This window comes from Tympanuchus pallidicinctus, unplaced genomic scaffold (genome assembly GCF_026119805.1).
Source record: "Tympanuchus pallidicinctus isolate F22 unplaced genomic scaffold, pur_lepc_1.0 scaffold11, whole genome shotgun sequence".
In the NCBI taxonomy this organism is placed as follows: Eukaryota; Metazoa; Chordata; class Aves; order Galliformes; family Phasianidae; genus Tympanuchus; species Tympanuchus pallidicinctus.
Window position 1 is genome coordinate 15,294,989 of NW_026294627.1, and position 20,526 is coordinate 15,315,514.

Consider the following 20,526-nt stretch of genomic DNA (forward strand, 5'->3'; position numbering starts at 1 on the left):
CATGCTGCTTATAAAATTTACATTTTTCTCTTCTCACAAAGACTTATCACACGTTAGAACATGACCCAACTCATCTGAAATGAGGCAAAAAGGATATAATTCGGAGGAAGGAAGTTCCAGCTTAAGACCTGATTGGCTAGTGCAAGATAACGCTGAAACACTGAAGACATCTGAGCATTGAGGTTTTCACGTCTGCTGAATTCCTGAAGTACCTCTACTGTGAGCATGAAGATCTGCCGCAGATCGTCCTCCTACAGTTGGGATGGACACAATATGTTAAGAGTCTCTCAGTCTGTTCTGTTCCCACCCTATTTTTCATTGAAAAATAGATAATAACCCAAAGTTGACAGTCAGAACCCCAACTGATTTGCCAAAATTAATGCAACATGTCTGTAAATAACAAAAAAAGAAAAATATTATCATAAGTCCTAGTTTTAGAAGAAAAACTTAATATCTCTAACAATTGGTGAAGGAGGGGTTGATCTTTGACACAAAAAAGTTGGTAAATTATTCCACAACAGTCAGAGTTTAAAGCGATGCCTTCACAAAAACATTTCTGCCTGGCCAAACAATACATCTGAGACAACCAGACTACACCATCTGCAATAATATTTTTAAATACATAGCTCTCCTTGGCTTTAAACCAAATCTATATTTAAGACTATCATTGTTCCACAGAGTGTTCGTTTTGTTTGCAATTGGTAGCCAAGGAATTAAAGAGTCCAACCATGTAAAGATCTGTAGCTCTACATTGATAAAGTGGGCAAAAAGGGATGGCACTTTTTGACACAATTATCAATTTTTCCAAAGTAGCCAATATCTGTATTTGTAATACAGAGTAATCCAATTAAATGCAATCAAACATGCACTGTAGATGAATGCCCCAGGGGCAAGAAAATACTTCCACTTTTTAACATTGAAATTTTAGAAATATAGGTAGCATATATTGATGCAGAACTACTTTACCTGAAATATACGTTTACAGTTACCATGGAACTCCATGCTTAGTCCAATGTTGCTGGTTTTACTTGAACTTGAGAACTCGCTCAACAACGCCGTTAAAATGGAACAGGCCAAAGTTTGCTACAAAGAAAATAAAGTGAAGTAATTTAACTAAAAGGTGTCCAATAATTTAACACCATTTACAGTCTTTCAGTCTGTTTGTTAGCATATTCCTGTGGCTATTACTTCAATTTTTCATAAGACAAAGCACAATAACTCAAGCTTTCAGGTGTACAGACACTAGGGTGAGCCATCTCTGGGATCATCCAAGTTCCGTCCTTAAAAAAGAGATTCAAGAATTTGAGCAGCATAAAAAAAAACAACTAAGCACCTGTGCAACCATCATTACAAAATGAAAGCAAATGTAATCAATTTGCCAGCCTATTTATTTTCTCCCACTGTACACACAGCTTTACAGATTCAAGGAAGATTCAGTTTCCAGTATTTTCTATCCAATAGTTCAATGTAAACTTTGTTGTGGCCCTCCCTTGCATTTGCTACACTTACTAAGTTGATACATGATCATCATTAAACTTACACCACAGAAAGTGAAACAACCTACTCAAAAACAGAACCTGCAGTACATCATTTACTACAGCTCTCCCATCAAAAAAGGGAGGAATACACGGAATGCTCCAATAATTGAAAGCTTTTCCAAGCTTCCCTCCAAAGAACAAGCTCCACAAGCCTCAGGAAGAACCTTTAGAGCTACTCCTTTAGAATGATGTCCCCAAAGCAGTATAAGAGTGAGTGAGGAAAAGACATGTTAATTTTAGAGAAACAAATCCACAGAGAAAGGAATCTAAGTATCTTCTTCACTCTGAAAAATTAAGGTAAATTGAATGCTTATTCTAAAACACAACTTAAATGCCATCCTTCATTTATGAAACACATTGCTCCAGCCACAGTTGCTGCTTTTTTGAAATAAAAAAGCTTTTTCTTTTCCTGATATCAAAGTTCAGCAACCATCATCGCTAGTTTGAATGTATTTCTGTAACTGTTCACTACACACAAAGGAAAGTAAATAACATAGTGAGGATACAACAAGTACTTTAGAAGTGTGCCATGTACTACCATAACAAGCACCACGGAAACTTATACTGATGAAATGAAAACACTTTTTGTTAAATAGACGTTCTTAACAAAAAATTTCCATATTAATGGCTATACTCCTAGACTGTTTGGAGCCAAGGTGCCAGGGATGGACAGAGGGATAGGAATTGTTAAAGGGTCATGCATGCCAGCAAGTGTCCAGGGGTTAAACAGAAATATGCACACTACCTCTGAACACCCGAAAGATTAAAGTGGAGATGATACTATTTATGCAAGCTCATACAACAGCTGAGACCAGTGCCATCCACCCACCAACTGCAACATCTTTGTTCAGAAATGCCTCTGAAGTCAGTACCTTGACCCCCCCAGACAACTAGTTATCTTAGCTAGTATACACTAAATTAACATTCTTACTTGCTAAATAAATCCCAGACAGATCAAACATAGCAGCTTCCTGATACTAGACGGCTGTTCTTTTCTGCTGCATAATAAAGCTGTACATTGGGACAGCATGTTGTTAATCAGTTGCTAAATCCACGTTTGCCCATTTTAAAGAAATTTCAAGTGGATTATTTCTCATCTACTTGCTCATGACAAAAGCAACATTATTCAGTGAAAAGCATCACATTTCAATCTGGTCCAGCAAAAGAGCAATTCTCTCAGTCCTATACAAGATGTAAGATACTTCTAACTAGCTCAAACATTTCAGTAGTTTCTTTCCAAATTTCTGTGTAAGCTATTTCATTATTTCACTATTTCTGTGTAAGTAACACAAATGCTAGGTTTGAGTTGATGTAAAAATTAACGTCTAACGTCTAATTAAAGGCTAACACTGACTTTCAAGTTCAATATTTGAAGTTCCATATGGAAAGAATTCATCTGTAGAGAAAAAAAAAACACCACTGACCCATCCCCACAAAAATACCCAAAGTTTGGCTCTAGAACAATGCTTCAGATAAGAATACATGTTTTTAGAGAAATAATCCCAAGTTGCCAGAGAACACTGCCCAATTTCAATCTGCACCAGGAGTTGCAGAAGCCACACGAGGCACCCTAAATACTTCAATACAGACTTCACTTTATGCTTCAATCACAAACATGCGGATACTTTTCAACTCTGAAAAGTACTGATGCAAGGCCCTCATTAGTTGTAATCACAGATCAGCATGGTTTGGGTGCTCCAAGATTACTACATGATGTTTGTGACTGCAATGGTACAACAGCTCTGGACAAAGCTGAGACCCATCTGGTCAATAGCACAGACATCCTCATGGCAAGCTGCCGCTATGAGAGCACAGCACAGGCAGAGCAGTGGTGCAGACCCTATGGCAAGCTGCCAATTGCTGGAAAAAATCACTGAGTTGGAATTAGAGGTAAGGAGCAAATAGCAAGCTGAAGTGGACATTTTCTCCTATTGCTTTCTCTGATTTGTTTATATGGCATAAAGCCACATATCTGCTCTGTTCAGACAGTAACATGCTATAGCACGGAAAAAAATTGTGTCCTGGATGTTTTTACTCTGCTTTTCTCCTGATCTCAAAGAGAAATTTAAAATGAAAGACAAATGTTATGACTGATGGTGAAAGCTCTTCAAAGATACAGAGAGCAGCAGATGCAGCTAGGCCTGAGGGAGTCTGCCATGGGCCCGATGAAAAAGCTACAGCTTCAGCAACAGCTACTTCAGGTAGATCAGATACTACTCCAAGCACAGGGAAGAAAAGCATCACATTATCATCATAGAATAGTTTGTGTTGGAAAGGATCTTAAAGCCCACCCAGATCCAGCGCGCTGCTGTGTGTTCAGCGCTGCCCCCCACCAGCTGAGGCTGCCCAGGGCCCCATCCAACCTGGCTCTGAGTGCCTTCAGGGACGGGGCACACACAGTTCCTGAGCAGCCTGTGCCTCACTGCCCTCTGAGTAAAGAATTTCCTCCTAATATCTAACCTAAATCTCCTCCCTTTTAGTTTAAAGCCATTCCCCCTTGTGCTATCATTATCTCCCTACACAAAAAGACAGCCTTCTTCCTGTTTACTGTGTTACCGCAGGTCTGTGCTCTTTATTCCTTCCAGCATCCCAGCTCATAGCAAACACCACACACTGCATCCCTCTATTCTCCCTTCCTCCTTCCCCAAATCCTGCATTCCCAGACTCCTGCCAACACCTTCACCTTGGTACGTTCATTCCTGGAATCCTGCCTCATTCCCCCCTCATCCCAAGGCATCCTCAGGCTCTGTGTGCACTTCTGTTGCCACCTGCACATGCCAATTGCTTCTCTGAGGATGTGGAAATGTGCCCCAATAGCCACGCTATCATTACAACAGAAGGCCAAAGGAAAGATCTCCACCCCAAACTTAAGCTCTATGGCAGCAGCAGGCAGAGGAGATTGCTGGATGCTGGTTTTCCAACAGGCAGATGAGAACCTCCCAGAGCTCAGTTTGACGGCAAAGCACAGGAGCTGCCCCTCATCTGCAGCCTGCCTGGGCAATTCATAGCATGTACACAGAGCTACACACAAAACCACCCCAAAACTCCCATAAAACTGTCGTAAAATGATATTAATTAACATAAACTGCTATGCATAGCAGCAAGACTGCAATTTTTATAAGAATATTGAAAGACAAACTAATTAAAAGAATGTGTGTCTTGCCATCCATTAAACTCTCCTGAAAGCACAGAAACATACTTCAGATCTTCTGCAACAAAGCTTCCTCAAACTTCACTTTGCTGAAACTTTATTTTATGAAAAAAAGTTTTACTTTCATAAAACTTCATTTTATGAAGACTAATTCCACTACAGGTTAGTAAGTAAAATTTTGAAATACAGTTTTTGAATTTACATGCATGTTTGGTATACACAGCCTATCAACACAAATACAGTCTGTGGTACTAAAAGAAATACTTAAAATATCTGAAAAGCAACACTATCTCGTGTAAATACTAAACTGTTCTGCACTGTGAAATTAAATTACTCCCTCTAACATAATACATTTGAACAAACTTATAAGTTGTTTTTTTTTTAAATTAATACTTCACATATGCTTTCTGCCACGCCACAGAACAGATGTCAGTAATACCACACAGTAACAAGTAGAAAATGCGCATGATGCTGGGCATCATATTTAAAGTCAGATCTGAATGTCTGTTGCCCAGAAAGGCCATTAACTTCACTCCAGTACGAGTATACCTCCAAACCTAGCTTGACTCACTTGCTAGCAATTTCACTAGTTCTGTCACAAGTACATACCCAAACAATAACCCCATCTAACAAAATAAAATACCTCTCTTGTTGAGAGCCTCTGAGAATAGCTTGGCACTCACCCCAGTTAGCTTTATTACCAGAAATAAACTTTATGAAAGATCGCTATACATAAAATAGACTCTCAGCTGCTCAAACAGAAGATCAATGGGACTTGAGATAAGAGATTAACTTGGCAATCAGACACCCAGTAGTGACATCGTTTTAGTGATTTTCTTTTTAAACTGCTCTCATAAAACACAGACGCTACAGAAGGGCCACAGACCATTTGAACAGTAATCTTTTATGCATAATTCATAAAACTCAGATGCCATAAGAAAATGCAACTTATTCCTCCAAATGGAATGTCCCCTACAACAAAAGCTAAAGCCATAATGTTTGAAGGGATTTCACACTTGTGCCTGGACTGCCAATGGAATAAATGAACTGCTTCATTGGAGTAGTTAGGTTACAAAGCATCTGAAAGAAAGAAGAGTTCAAATGTGGCTTAGGAAAAAATGGACATGTGGTACACCAGCTCCAAGGCAGAAAAGTCAACTGACAAAGCAGAACAAACTACACCACTTAAAATGTTTTCTCTGTTCTGAAATTCTGAGCAGAGAATCAGCTAGCTCATCACAGACTTCATTTGATTGTTCATTCCTCTATGAAAACCTGAAATATCAGGCAATCCACACTCTGACATACTCTGCAATGTCACTGACACCCACAGAAAAAGTAGTTTTAAAAGACTAAAGATCTCAATTGCACAGAGTAAATTACAAAATCAACCCTGTTATATTAACTTGTTGCCAGACTGAATGTATATTTATAGGACTTTTGTCTCCACTCTTAAAACAGTTACTGAAACCAAAGGGAAGTGCCAAGAAGCATTTAGTAGCATTCCTAAATCAGCTAGTTTTAACCTGTGTAAAGCAGGAAGAAGAGGCAGAGTTTGCTATGATGCTCATAGGTGATAAAATTCTGTGGTGAGAATATGTCAAAATCAGTTTTACCAAATAAGCTGTTTAAAGAAAGTCTTCCTTAATAAAGGAGGTAACAGACGTCTTCCTTGATTTTCCTAATATGTTCAGAGTAAATCCCCAAAACATAAACTGCAACTCCAAATGGAAAGGTAGCAGTGAACAGGACAGTGACAGGACTAAAAGAAATGACATTATGAACACACAGTAACCAGGGCTACTTGGGCTTTTCAACTTGTAAGTACCATTGCAGTGGGAAAACAGCAGAAAATCCACCAGGAGCTGAAGTAGCAGCTGCCCCACCCCAAAATAAAATAAAATTTAAAAAAAAAAAAAAAAAAAAAGATAGCTAACAATAATAATAATATAGTAAAAAAAAAAAAAAAGTAGTTTAAAAAGTAAAAAAAAAAACAACAAAATATATTCTGAATCAACAAAAGCAAGCACCAGGAAGAACCAACTGGATTTCATCTATTTTATCCTGCCCAAATGAGCCAACTGGTGGAAAAAAGCTGTAGAGCAGGGACAGGATGATAGGAATAGGACCCACAGCTGCAGATTTGTGCTGTCAGCAGTAAGGGACTAGCTGAGCTGAGCACCCCTTTCCTCCCCACTTTACCACCACCTGCAATGACAGATGAGTGATGCACGGTTAACACACCACATCTACAGCAGCACAAAGGCCAAGATCTAGCTTCCTGGGGCAAACGAGAGTAGCCACGCAAATAAACCCTCTGAGAGTGAGCCGAGAAAGAGGAAACCAGTCACTAGGGGCCACAGGAAGATGATCTTGTGGCATGTGAAGTATGCAGACTTTGGCCAAAGGGAAAAGGAAAGCCTCTACTAATAGCCAAAGAGGTAAGCTTGCTGGAGTTTAGGATGCAAAACGTGCTTTCTTTTGTTTCTCTGTGAAGCAGGAATCAGGAGGGAGAAAGAAAAGTAACCGCATCAAGCAAAGTGAAGATCTGCAAACCATTTATCTAGAGGTAACATATTTTCTCCAGGCTCTTGTCTGAAAGGCACCAGTTGGATCTTCATTCCTACAGTAGCTGCATGAACAAACCCAAGACCTCCCATTTAATTCAACACACCAAATAGTTAAGACTAGCCGTGCAGCTTGCCATTACTATTACCCAGCAGCAGAACTAGAGGATGATATATACTTAGTTTTGGCAGGTCATACTTCTGGCAAGTGCTCTTTGGTAGGCAGGGGTCCCTTTCTCCCCTGACTCTTCCCTGTACTCACTCCTGGCCCTAGTCCCCTGTGCTTGCCTTGCTGTCAGGATATGCCAAATGACCTGTGGTTGTCCAGGGCAGAATTGCTTAGAAAAAGAAACCAAAGGCTTAGGAAGGAGAAGTCAGGTTGTTCCTATGTAGACAGACAGTCTATTACTAGGTGTTCTGTTTTCAGAAAGGCGGTAAACCCCTGAGAAGGAATAAAGACCAAAAAGCACTTCTGAAAGACGCCCTTCTGATATAAATTTATTTGTACATCACCACAGTAATAAAAGAAATAGGTGTAACACATGGAAAGGTATCATTTCTTCCTTTCCAGTGAGGCCTCCACGTCTACACATCTCATGTGATGTCTAAACTGATGCAACTGCCTTGGACACCATACACAGAACAGGGGACACACACATCTCTCCTCTGGATCTTGCCTCCTCACTTTACAACCCATTGAAACCCTAGCTGTATTGTAGAAGATAATACTGGGAGCCATTAATTTGTAATATTGAAGTTATTAAGCAACCAAGCTGGAGTATTGTTTTATTACATATCTGGCAAAGTAGATTCTCTTTCAAAAGAGAAATTGGAGACCTTTCAAATGCAGCCTGGTTAATACAGAGCACTAAAAAAAAAGAACTTGTTTTAAAGTTCTTTTACAGTGTTAACCTTGTATTTGGAGTTGTTTCAGGATGTCTAAGATTCCCCAAACCATTTTAAAATGCGCTAACTTAGGCCTTCATTGGCCACTTCTCAGAAAAAAGGAAGCAGCTTAAACATTCTCACTTACCATCTCGTTTTTAAAATTCAGTATGTTTCCAGGGTAATAAGGTTTACAGGAAAAGATAGTACCTTTATTGCAACAAGAGATTTAGCTGAAGGCAGAGGTGATCTGTGTATGTGAAGGGGAATAGTACACAATGTTTTGTCAAAACTGTCAAAATATAGAAGCCAAGAGAGGCACTCAAACTCTTATCCCACCATGCAAGACAGCAACAGTTAGGCAAGGATCCAAGAGTAAAACTCCTCTTTGAAACAGAAATAAGACCCGTAAATGCAAAGCAAACACAATTAGTTATCTATTTAACCATTACTACCAACATTTACTTCATAGAACCACAGAATGGTCTGGCTTAAGAGGAGACCTTAATGCACATCCAACCCCCTGCAGTGGGCAAGAGCTAGCACTCACCAATCAGGATGTACAGAGCCCCCATCCAACCTGGTCTTGAATACCTCCAGGGATGGGGCATCCACAGCTTCTCTAGGCAGCCTGTGCCTCACTGCCCTCACAGTGAAGAGTTTCTTCCTTATATTTAAGTCTACCCTTACAACCCTACCTACCTTTACAACTTATGCCTTGTCCTATCGCTATACTACCTGAAGAATCCATCCCCATCTTTCCCATAGGTCCCCTTTAAATACTACAGGGCCATAGTAATATCTCCCCGGAGCCTTATTTTCTCTAGGCAAAGTAAGAGTTCAGCCTTAAAGTGAAAGCCTTAAATTTCATTGAAGATGAATATCAAGAATTCTATTTATTTGTATTTCCCTCCATTGCTCAGATGAGATCCACATCACATTCCCATGCAGTTCTAGGTAACATGAAGCATCTGAATATCTTCACTAGCTTGAGTGTGAACATCAGGAAGCAGACAAACAAATTTGTAGATTTTAACAGAGAAGCAGTTGACAGGATCCCTGGTGTTCTTCAAAGAAGTCTTGACAAGCCTTGCACATTGTAAAGAAAAAAATAGGCTTCAGGTATGGAGTTATACAATTAGGATATATCCTACTGTACATATCAGTGAGCCCAAAAACACAGCTTCAAATGCTTTCCTTATTCTCTATCAGGTCTGCAGTAGTTGGACCCATTCTGTGTCCATCTACCCATATTCTGGAAGAATTCAGACAAAGTCCATCTGACTGTGTTTGTGTGCAGACCGCCTTTTCCTCCTGGGAATCAGCCACCTAGCTGCCAGGATTCATAGAATCACAGAATCACAAGGTTGGAAAGGACCTACAAATTCATCTATTCCAACCCTAATCCTATCACCATTGCTACCACAAGCACTAAACCATATCTTGTACCTCCTCATCCAGCCACCTCTTGAACACTGCCAGGGACGGCGACTCCACCACCTCCCTGGGCAGCCATTCCAGTGCCTGACCACTCTCTGAGAGAAAAAGTTCTTCCTTATGTCCAACCTAAACCTCCTCTGGTACAACTTGTGGCCATTTCCTCAGTTTGTTGCTGGGGATAAGAGGCCAAACCCTTCCTCATCACAACCTTTAGGAAGTTGTAGAGTGCAATGAGGTCTCCCCTGAGCCTCCTCTTTTCCAGACTAAAAAGTCCCAGCTCCCTCAGCCACTTCTCTTAAGACTTGTGCTCCAGACCCCTCACCAGTTTTGTTGCCGTTCTCTGGACACATTCCAGAACAATTCCTGTTCTTTTGGCAAGAACGAAGACAAACTCAGCCCTTCAGCTACGAGAAAGCACTATATTCTAACAGAAACAGAAAAGTCCAAGAAATTGAAGGTATTTACAGTTGAAAAGAACTTGGCTCACACAGTTCTTCAAAATCAGTGACAGGAAACATGCAATTCATATTTTAAGACTGGCCCATGATTTTGCATCTACTGCCAGAAGCTCTGTCCCCCAGAGATGAAGACTTTGAAAAGAGATGCTGGAATTCGATTTGGAACAAGCTTACAGCCTGTCTCTTCTGATCAAGGTAGCTTTTATTGAAGCTCAAGAGGAAGGGAAAACAAAACCAGAAAATGCCGTGCTAATCTTTATCCTTCCAGAGGTTTACTACCTGAAGTTATTCATAAATTAGCAGGTAGCCAGATCCTCTGTTCTCTGTGTTCCCTTCTCAAACGAGAGGTCACTTTCATAGGATCCATAAAGGTCTACACTGTGGAGTAGCAACAGCAGGAACCAATATTCCATGTTCAAACCCCAGCTCTAACCACAAGCTCTTCCCATGCTTGTAGCATTACCTTTCCTTAATGCCCTGTTATTTTCCTAACAAGTACACAAGGTTCCACTATTAGAAGATTACTCAGTTCTAAAGCCAGCTTTTTTCTTCTCCAGTTTATTTTCCTCTTATCTCCCTTCCATTTTTCATTCTCAGCAGTTCATTCATTAGTCTTTCTCATGTCAGTTTGGCACATTATTCAACATACCATCAAGTTCCATCTTCAAAATGCATCCATTCCTAAAAAATATTTTTAACCAATGCTAGAGAAGATATCAAGCATATCAAACCCTACAAAAGGACATGAATGCAGAAGGCAGTAAAATATGCAGTTTTCCCCTTCACACCCACGTTCAGGACCTGACTCTGTCAACACGCTACTGACAAGTCATGAAAATGTCATGGAACAGAAGTACCTAACACAAATAGAACTGGCACAGGTGTCTGTCAGGAGCTGGGCAGTGCATTGCAGGGAATGGAAAAGATGAAGTACTTCACACTTATGAGATAAAGAGCCAGGTAGCTTCAGAGCCAGCAGATGAGAAAACAAGCAGGAAACACAAAAGAGAGTACTTTGCATTTCTAAAAAATACTCTAAATTTCAGACTACTCTGTAAATTAAATAACTACATCTTCACATACAGACCCAGGTTGACTACATTCCTTTTCTTAACAGGCCAAAAAGTATTTTCTCTACTGTGGTGAAAAAACACATTCTCCTTTTCAATAGCTTCCCATCCACTCTTCTCCCTTACCCATAAGCCTGACTCAATCTCAGCACCTGTAGAAAGCCACTATCAATGGCTAAGAGCCATATTTGAAAGCTTTAAGCATTTTTAACCACTATGTGACTTACTGCTGAGCTCACATTATTTGTGAGCCTCAGGCAGGGGGTGGAGAAGACACAAAGCAGGCAAGAGATCGGAGAAGAAAGAGCAGAAGTCTGGGAAGGACACAGAAAGGGGTGAGGAGGATGGACACAGAACTGGGAGTCACAAAGGTGTAACAGGCCTACAATTGTATTAGCATATGGGAAGAGATGACACTTTCTAACCAAGATCATTTTAATACTCTTCCTAAAACTTGAGCACAAATACTTCACAATAACTATGGAGCAAATGTTGTTTGTGAAAGGGGTGGATAAAGGGAAGTATGGTCTCAAGCAGCTGGTGGCACTTGGAGGAGAATGAAGAGCTGCCCCTTTCCCCAAGCACAACCCACTGCAATGCATCGGGCAATGTATTTACAGCTGGTAGCCGTGGTGAGCTGCATGCTGTGCTCAGTGCAGCCTGCCTGCAAATCAATGCAAGCACAGAACACAAGTGCACAAGTAGGGCCGGGCAAGAGTTAACTCAGAGACGGCTTCTCTGTGAATATGCAGGGTGCTATCTGCTCCCTACTTGTGTATTTTGGAAGGACAGTAAAATCTACGTAAGCACACACACTGGCAAGCAAAAAGTGTCTGAAAACCTCAGTTGTAACTCCATTTTAGAAATAAAATTACATTCCCTGGAAAAAAGCACAACTAAGCACTGTTCTTCTAAACAAATACCCATTTCTATCCAAATTGCACAAACCCAAAAAGCTGAAATGTTCTTGCTAAGGTAGCTGTAAAAGTAAGGTTTAGAAAAATAACCAAAATTTCCACGTCCTGGGGAGATGCCACTTGTGCACAGAGGTGACATGCTATTTTTAGGACCATGACATGAGCTGCTTTACTTCTTGCACACTTTGATCAAATTTTTTGTGTTAAACATTTGTTGCTCACATCCAGCACAACTGCTGTTCCAAACACACCAGTCAGTCCCTCAAGGTTTGGCTCATCTGAGAAAAACTTCAGTTAAAAATTTCAGCACGGATCTACGTAATCTTTGATTTGCATTTGGCAGGAAGAAAATCACCTCTCTTTAATCTCTAGCTTCATGCCTCTATTATGACCTATTCTAAACTTATCTCCTGGCATAGCAAATGGCATTTCACTAAATGCAGAGATAGATATTGGACACCTTGTTTCCACTTTGAGCTCCCTCTGGAAGGTAACACTTACCCCAGCAGTATGATATTAAATCTAGAGTAAGTTTTCTATTTCCACTCCCTGTTTTCCCTCCTCGCACCCCTTTCTCTCCACCTACCCAGGGAGCACAGAGGCCCATGCCTCTCACTCACAGCCCATTGCGACAGCTGAGCACAGGAGGGTGCAGTGCTGCACAGATGGAAGAAGGACAGGGAGAGCAGCGAGCCTGCCAGCAAATGCAAAATCCATTTTAGATCATGTTGTTTTGTGAAAGAAACTCACAGGAACAACAAATCAAACAACAAGAAAAAACAAAGTAAAGCATATAGTCAGAGAAAGCTGTTCCCTCCAATATGCAATATAACTGCCTAGCAAAGAATTACACATACTACCACTAGTTCCAAGACATTTTTATTCAGAAATTTCAGACTTAGTAAATGATTGCTCAGACAGTCAATTACTAAACTTCATTTTTAGATAAGAAAAGTAGATTTTTATCGTCGCTAAAGGACAACATATGCTGCTGTTACAGATTGCTTAAATTTTGAAGGAAAGGATAGAAACACTTACCACAGTGGGATTACCACTGCTGATCAGCTGGCTGACTTCATGAAAGATGCTTTTGCAGTCGATTGATTTGTCTAATGATCCCCGTTTCACTATGACCGCTACTGCCAGCAGAATCTGCTCCCGAACATACTTTTGAAGGCTGTAAACAACATTGTTAACAATATTTGCAAATAACTTTGGAAATCAATGATCAATTATATTTTAGATGCACTTTTTCAAACCTTTTGTGTGAATGCATAAAGGCAAACTAACAACTCTATGGAATTCAACCGAGCAATAAGAAACTGAAAGAAAAGTTACTACTGTAACGGTCTTCTGCCAATACCCTTACAAACAAAATGAAAACCAAGACTGCAGGCTGAATCCTATACATTTGGCAGCACTTTTCTGTACTTACTTCGGCCTTTGTAAGACATAGGTTAGAAGGAATGTGCGCAGTGATTCGATGCTAGTTTTTTCCAATAGAATCCATTCCCTTACAACTGCTTCCATTATCGCTGTAGCAGCTTGAAAAAGAACATAGTCCACTTTACTAGTTTCTGTGGGGAAAAACAAAAGTAATTGAGTGTCAGGAGTATCTATTTACCTTGCATCTATTTCTAACAAAAACAACGGACTCTTAATATTACATAATTATTAAATGAAATTTTGTTACGATGAAAATGAAGATTTACACCTCAAAAGAGGCAAAAATAAATAACTCAGTTATCAAATTGCCCGGTGCTATCAGAGACTCAGGGGAACAAAAGCAGGCTACACCAGGAGACTGAGCTAATGATCAAGAATGGGAGTGCTAATATAACTGTAGAACAAATACATGTGACAGATTTAGTCACAGGATATTAAGATATGATTAAATTGACAGGCATGCCAAAATGAAGACTCCTCGATTATCAAAGAACTTGCCTTTGGAACCAACAGTGCATAAATTACATGTATCTTATGAATGGCAACAAGAAGCAAGCTCACTTAAGCTTTTAGGGAGCGTTTGTGTTTTATTACAGAAGCAAAAGTTTCACAGACTGGTGTTTTTAAGATTTTCTACATTCAAACTTCCACAATTATTTTCAGGTAGTCAAAATGTAACTTCCTTACTGAAGTGCAGACATCATTAACCCTTACTATCTGAATATCTGACTGCTTTGCATATAGGTGGGCTAAAGGAACTAGAGGATGATTTTCCAAAAAAAATGACTGTTTAGGAGGCTACAAAGAGAAACCCCAGCATTTGAATGTGATTTATATGATGATAGAAAGCAACTACAATTTTTTTGATCCTTCACTTTTGAAAATTTTAATTTCATAGAATCATAGAATGGCTTGGGTCAGAAGGGACCTCAAGGATCATGAAGCTCCAACCCCCCTGTCACATGCAGTGCCAACCTCCTAATCTAATACTAGACCAGGCTGCCCGGGCCCCATCAAACCTGGCCTTGAATACCTCCAGCAACAGCGCATCCACAACCTCTCCGGGCAGCCTGTGCCAGCACCTCATCACTCTATTGGTAATTTAGAAATAACCATGTAGAGGGACCTTAATAAACTCAAAAGGTGGGCCCATGTGAACCTAATGAGGTTCAACAAAGCAAAGTGCAAGATTTTGCACTTGGGTTGAGGCAATCCCAGGTATGTATACAGACTGGGAGAACAACTCCTTTAGAGTAGCTCTGCTGAGAAGAACTTGGGGGCCCTGGTTGATGAAAAACTTAGCCCTGAGCCAGCAGTGTGCACTTGCAGTCTCAAAGGCCAGTTGTATCCTGGGTTCCAACAGAAGAGGGGTGGCCAGCAAAGGGTCCCCTCCCTTAGTGAGGTCCCAGCTGCAGTACTGTGTTCAGGTCTGGGTCCCCCAACAGAGGAAAGATGTGGAGCTCTTGGAAAGGGTCCAGAGAAGGACTACATGATGATCAGAGTGCTAGAGCACCTCTCCTATGAAGACAGGCTGAAGGAGTTGGGCTTGTTCAGCCTGGAGAAGAAAAGGCTGCGGGGGCACTTCATTGCAGACTTCCAAAATTTACACAAAGATTATAAACATGAGGGAAATAAACTTTTTACATGAGTAGATAGTGATAGGAAAAGGGAAAATGGTTTTAAAAGGAAGGGAAATTTAGAGTAGGTATTGAGAAAGTTTACCACGGAAAGGCTGCCTGGAAAGGTTGAGGATGCCCCATCCCTGGAGGTGTTTAAGGTCAGGTTGGATGGGGCCCTAAGCAATCTGATCTAGTACTTGACCTAGTGGTTGGCAACCTGCCTGCGGCAAGGGGGTTAGAACTTGATGATCCTTGAAGTCCCTTCCAACCCAAGCCATTCTATGACCCTATGATCTCAGTAGCCAGTTCAAAACATTCTGAGTCTACAGAAAACATACAAAGAGCATTCAGAAAAAATGTAGTTACGGGGTGGCAAAAACATAAAATAAAAAACAAATTAAAATTCCAGAACTAAACATGGAGTCTGAGCTACGGTGGGCAACAAGCCAGCACTAGAAAAAACTGCATTTGCTGAAGAAAGCCTCAGTCATGGGATGACAGGCTTTAAAAACTTTCTTACACTGATTATATACACACAAGCAAACAATACACATTCCTTTATACGCAAGTTCTATATCCCAGATAAAAGCATTCCAGCAAATTGGATGCTAAGTAATTTAATCAGGCTCCAAACCCAAACCCTCCATGATTTAAACATGCTAAAATCAAAATAAACCTCCTTTAAAATCTACTAAGCTTACTTTGGAAAACAACAAAACCACTTAATTGAAAGATTAATGTGCATGTCTAACAATAAATAAATATAAACCTGCACAGGAATTCTAATTTTGGCTTTTTTTGTTGTTGTTAACTTCTGCATCTTTGGTTTCTCAAACTGCCCAAAGCACATACAGAAAGAAAACTCTTGTAAAAGAAAAAAACAACAGAAGAAGATGGAATTTCTCCCTTGCGTCAAGTACCCCAGATGCACAACTGCAATCATTAACAGCACAGACCTCCAGCACCGTGTAAACTTATAACCAGTCAGTGCACTGTTATTCTCTACATGAAGTTACTAAAGAAAGACAGGACGTGCTTTGCCAATACATTTAACAGCTATAAGCTTACACCAGAAGAACGTAGAGCCTCCTGCTTCCTGGGTTCAACTACAGGTTTCTAAATAAACTGTATGGCGGTGGCTGTTCTCCTTTCCCTTACGCTATCCATCTCTGTCGCTTTCCCTGCAGGGCTCGTACACTCTTCTTTCCACTTACGAATGCCATCAACATCCTTATCACTCTCCACCTCCATTCCAATTCCTGCCTTGACCACTCCTTCCTGTTTCTTTTTTAAAGCCAGTACCTCTGGTTCCTACTCATCCTTACCTGCTCAGACCCCTTCAATCAGCAATTCTTTCTGTCTGCACTGTATGAACACTTACTCAAAAAGCAAAAAGTCTGGGGGAAAGTTCTTCAGTTCTGGGTCTCAGTATCTCAGCTGCCCACTGGAGAAAACTGAAAGGAAAAACCTGCCCCACCTAAAACCACTGCTTTCTCAATGGTGATAGCACATGATCAGTTTAAAGGTGTAATGTTTCTGGGCATCCAAAAGGTGTTCATAACAAGAGCACATTCCCTTCAATCATTTATATTTCAGAAGAACAACTAAGAAAAATAACTATCACTGCAGACATTTTTCATTATTAATGCTACATGGTACTCTGAGGACAAGATGCAGCAATATATCCCTTAGCACACATAATATTGGTACATGTATTCCATAAATTTCCATTACTTCTGATTAGTTACAAGTACATCTCTTAATAGCCACTGAAATGTTCTTCAAACAAAGTTATTTACACATGTTCCACTGCCTTTGTAAAATTATTTAAAATCAGTGTAAGGAAGAAAAAAACCCAAACTCTTCTGACTCAAGGCACAAGTGTGGTTACAGCCTTCAGGACCAGACAAAGTACTACTGTAATGCACAAAAACCTTAAGAAACGTATTTGTAGAAAAATGTTTGGTTTGGAGGAGGGCATAGGAAAGGAACCACACCCTGCTCTATGTACTACAGAATAATTTGACAGCAGAGTAGACGGACTGCATTAGTAACACTACAATATTCATGAATCATACTTCTCTAATGCAGTAAAATTGAAAGCAACTGTTAAGAACATCACAGAATGAAGTAGAAAAATAATCTTTTCAGACTTCAACATTTCTCTGTTTATGACAGCAAATTCTTTGAAATGGGAAGTTGCTTTCTGATTTTTAGGCATGGTTTTTTAATTTTTAATTTTTTAATTTTTTTTTGTTTTAATTTTTAATTTTTTAATTTTTTTGTGTGTGCATTTCCACACATATCAGCTTTCATCACCAGGTCTCAGATCCAGCTTTCCCTGAAACTTCCCTCCACTCCCCCCAGCACCATAAATCTGACCAGTGCTGCAGCCCTAAGCAGGAATACATGCTCACTGCACCCGGATTTTTTGAATTATTTAGCTGCCAAACTAAATAATAATTCTCTATAGGGCCTGTAAGAAAGATTTATTTTTAAATACTTGAAACATAACCAAATTTGCACCATTTCCATAGAAACCTATGATTTTTTTTTAATTAAAAGAGTGACACCTACATACTTCTTTCCAGTCTGTGCATATAATCCCACAAAAATTTTTTACCAGTACTCTATTGCCTCTATCAGGCAGACAGAAACTTTTCTTTAACCATTTTTTTTTAAATAGTTGTGCTGTTAACAGCAACTGACATGTGCAATCCAAAATAGTTTATTGTTATGTACAGCACCAGTACAAAATCTGGCAGAAGGACACAAACTGTGTCACTGGTTGATACAACGGGAAGCATCAAGCAACCACAGTACAGGCAGTTCTGCAAATTCCACGCATTAGCTAGCATTACAATACAAGATATAATAGAGACAAGTTTAATCTGTTAAACTTATCAGTTCAGGAACTTCGCCGAATGAAGCTGCACCTCACCAACCACAAAGGCACCAGAAACAAAACCAATGGCAGCAAGGGGCTTCATCCTCCCCATCACAAGACTCTATTTAAAGCAGTCCTGGCAGCTCTGCAGGCATTTAAGCTGTAGTTTCAAGCAGACTTTGCACCAAACCTAATATGAAAAGAAGCAGCCTTGCCTCCTTGCAACTTCTAACTGCCGCCTCCTATTCTTCTGCCATATTTGGGTAGAGACATTGACAAGCTGAACCTGAAACAGGTCTCTGTTCATGTGCTCGCCCTGAAATGCTATGACTACTGTACTGAAACAAGTAGATGAAGTGTGAAATTTGGGAAAACAAAAACAAAAAAGAACCCATGCAAACAAGAAATATCCTTCATCAAAATCAAACCTGATGTCTGTATTCCCAGCTGCAGAATATAGTTCTAGTTACAAAAACTGCTCAATTTATTAAAACTTACCCAAGATGTGTTTGCAAACAGCAAATGGTGATTTTGATTTTCTAAATGATAAGAATATGTGCTCGGCATGTTGGCGTTGTTCATTATTGACCATGGAAGGTGGTGCCTGAAAGAGAAAGGAACAACTTTATTCATACTAAAAACCAGTTACACAACAACCAAACTGTAGATGCACGAGCAATAGCACAAACTTTAAAGTATCTGTCTTGTTAAGTATCAAAACCTTGGTAAAACTGCTTCTTCTGTTCCACTGTATTCACATTATGTGCATGTAAGTGTGGCTATCAAGACATCAGGCAGAGAGTGAGTAATTCTAATTATTATCTTCCTAATGATGCTTCTGAAAGAAAGCCACCCCTTATTTTGCCCCCAAACCAAAATAGCACTGTGCACCACTAAGGTTGCCAAACAAGTTCACAGTCACAAAATACTATTTTTGCTCTAGGTCTACATTTGTTTTAAAAGATATGCTCATACCGTAAATTCAGGGGATAAATAATTCTTGCCTATGGCTGTTATAAAATAGCGTATTAGCAGTAACATACCACCCTCTAGTGTTTAACGTTAAAGTTGACACTCTAAAGATGCCATGAGGCCCAGATTGCAGAGAGGGGTACATGTTTGGGATGGTGGCACCACCACTCCGCATGACATATGGGGCACTTGGCTGCTCAGTGCCTCCTGCCTCTCACCACATGGAAGCCAGCTCCATGTTGTTTCCCAAACTGAGCCACCTCCAAATAGAGCATGAAACTGAACAGCCACCTGGATCATCACAAGGTGGGCCCTGGTCTGGGGAGCACAGCTCACACAGACAGCTTATTGCATGGAGGGCCACAACAGCCCAAAGGCAGAGCAACCCACAGAACACCAGCCATTCACAAGCCCGTGCTGTTCTTCCTCGGGCTGCATTAAAAGAGGAGAGGCCAACAGAGAGGTGGAGTGATTGTCCCTCTCTACTCAGCTCTTGTGAGGCCCCGTCTGCAGCACTGCATCCAGGCCTAGGGCCCCAGCACAAGAAAGACACAAAGCTCTTGGAGTGTGTCCAGAGGAGGCCACTAAGATGATCAGAGGGCTGGAGCATCTCTCCTGTGAGGAAAGGCTGAGGGAACTGGGCTTGTTTAGCTGGGACAAGAGAAGGCTCCGGGAAGACCTCATTGTGGCCTTCCAGTACTTGAAGGGAGCTTATAAACAGGAGGGGGAACAGCTGTTTACGAGGGTGGACAGTGATAGGACAAGGGGGAATGGTCTTAAGCTGAGATGGGAGGTTTAGGTTAGATATTAGGAGGAAGTTTTTCACTCAGAGGGTGGTGATGCACTGGAACAGGTTGCCCAGGGAGGCTGTGGATGCCCCATCCCTGGAGGCATTCAAGGCCAGGCTGGATGTGGCTCTGGGCAGCCTGGTCTGGTGGTTGGTAACCGTGCACATAGCAGGGGGTTGAAACTAGATGATCACTGAGGTCCTCTTCAACCCATTCTATGATCCTATGATTCCCTTTTGCCATTAATATTCCCCACCGCCTGCTATTTGGGATTTATCTGACAAGTGCACGACAAAAAATGCACACATGGGGAAGTAACACAAGGCAGTGTGAGCTGCAGCCTTCAAGAAAGGAGCATGCACACATGTGAAGACGAAGGTCTTGCATAAAGCCTGGTCAAGGTGATACAGTATGTTGCTGTACCTCAGCTGGGCTTCTGAACTGCCCATGTGAATGTTGTCCCTGGCCATCCCAGCACTGTACATGAGCTGCCCTGCTGACTTGTACAGCTGCTCTTGAAACAACAGCACGAAGACCCAGGCATAAAGACGGCGGTATTTAACTTCAGAGAAACGTTTTTCAGTTAATAAAGCACCTGTAATTAATTAATTAAACCTGATTTAACTACTTCCATCCTTCACAAGACAGCTCAGCCTCACCACCTCTGGAGATGCGATCACGGCACCTGCCCACATCCTCTTTGAGGTCAGCAGCAGCACCCACCCACAGGTATCAAAGCTGTTCCACGGGAAACACTTCTTTATACCCACAATAACTAAAACTCCATT

The 20,526-nt window shown here is 40.7% G+C and overlaps 1 protein-coding gene across 1 annotated transcript in view; it reads right to left on the reverse strand.

The window, feature by feature from the left end:
- XPO4 (exportin 4) overlaps positions 1-20,526 on the reverse strand; it is a 78,299-nt gene that overhangs the window by 39,007 nt on the left and 18,766 nt on the right. The window contains exons 2-6 of the mRNA XM_052671144.1: positions 18,477-18,582; positions 13,462-13,603; positions 13,065-13,203; positions 967-1,083; positions 98-251 (exon numbers count right to left, since the gene is read on the reverse strand). Of these exons, the coding sequence (XP_052527104.1) occupies positions 98-251; positions 967-1,083; positions 13,065-13,203; positions 13,462-13,603; positions 18,477-18,582 (658 nt within the window). The remainder of the gene's footprint in view (positions 1-97; positions 252-966; positions 1,084-13,064; positions 13,204-13,461; positions 13,604-18,476; positions 18,583-20,526) is intronic.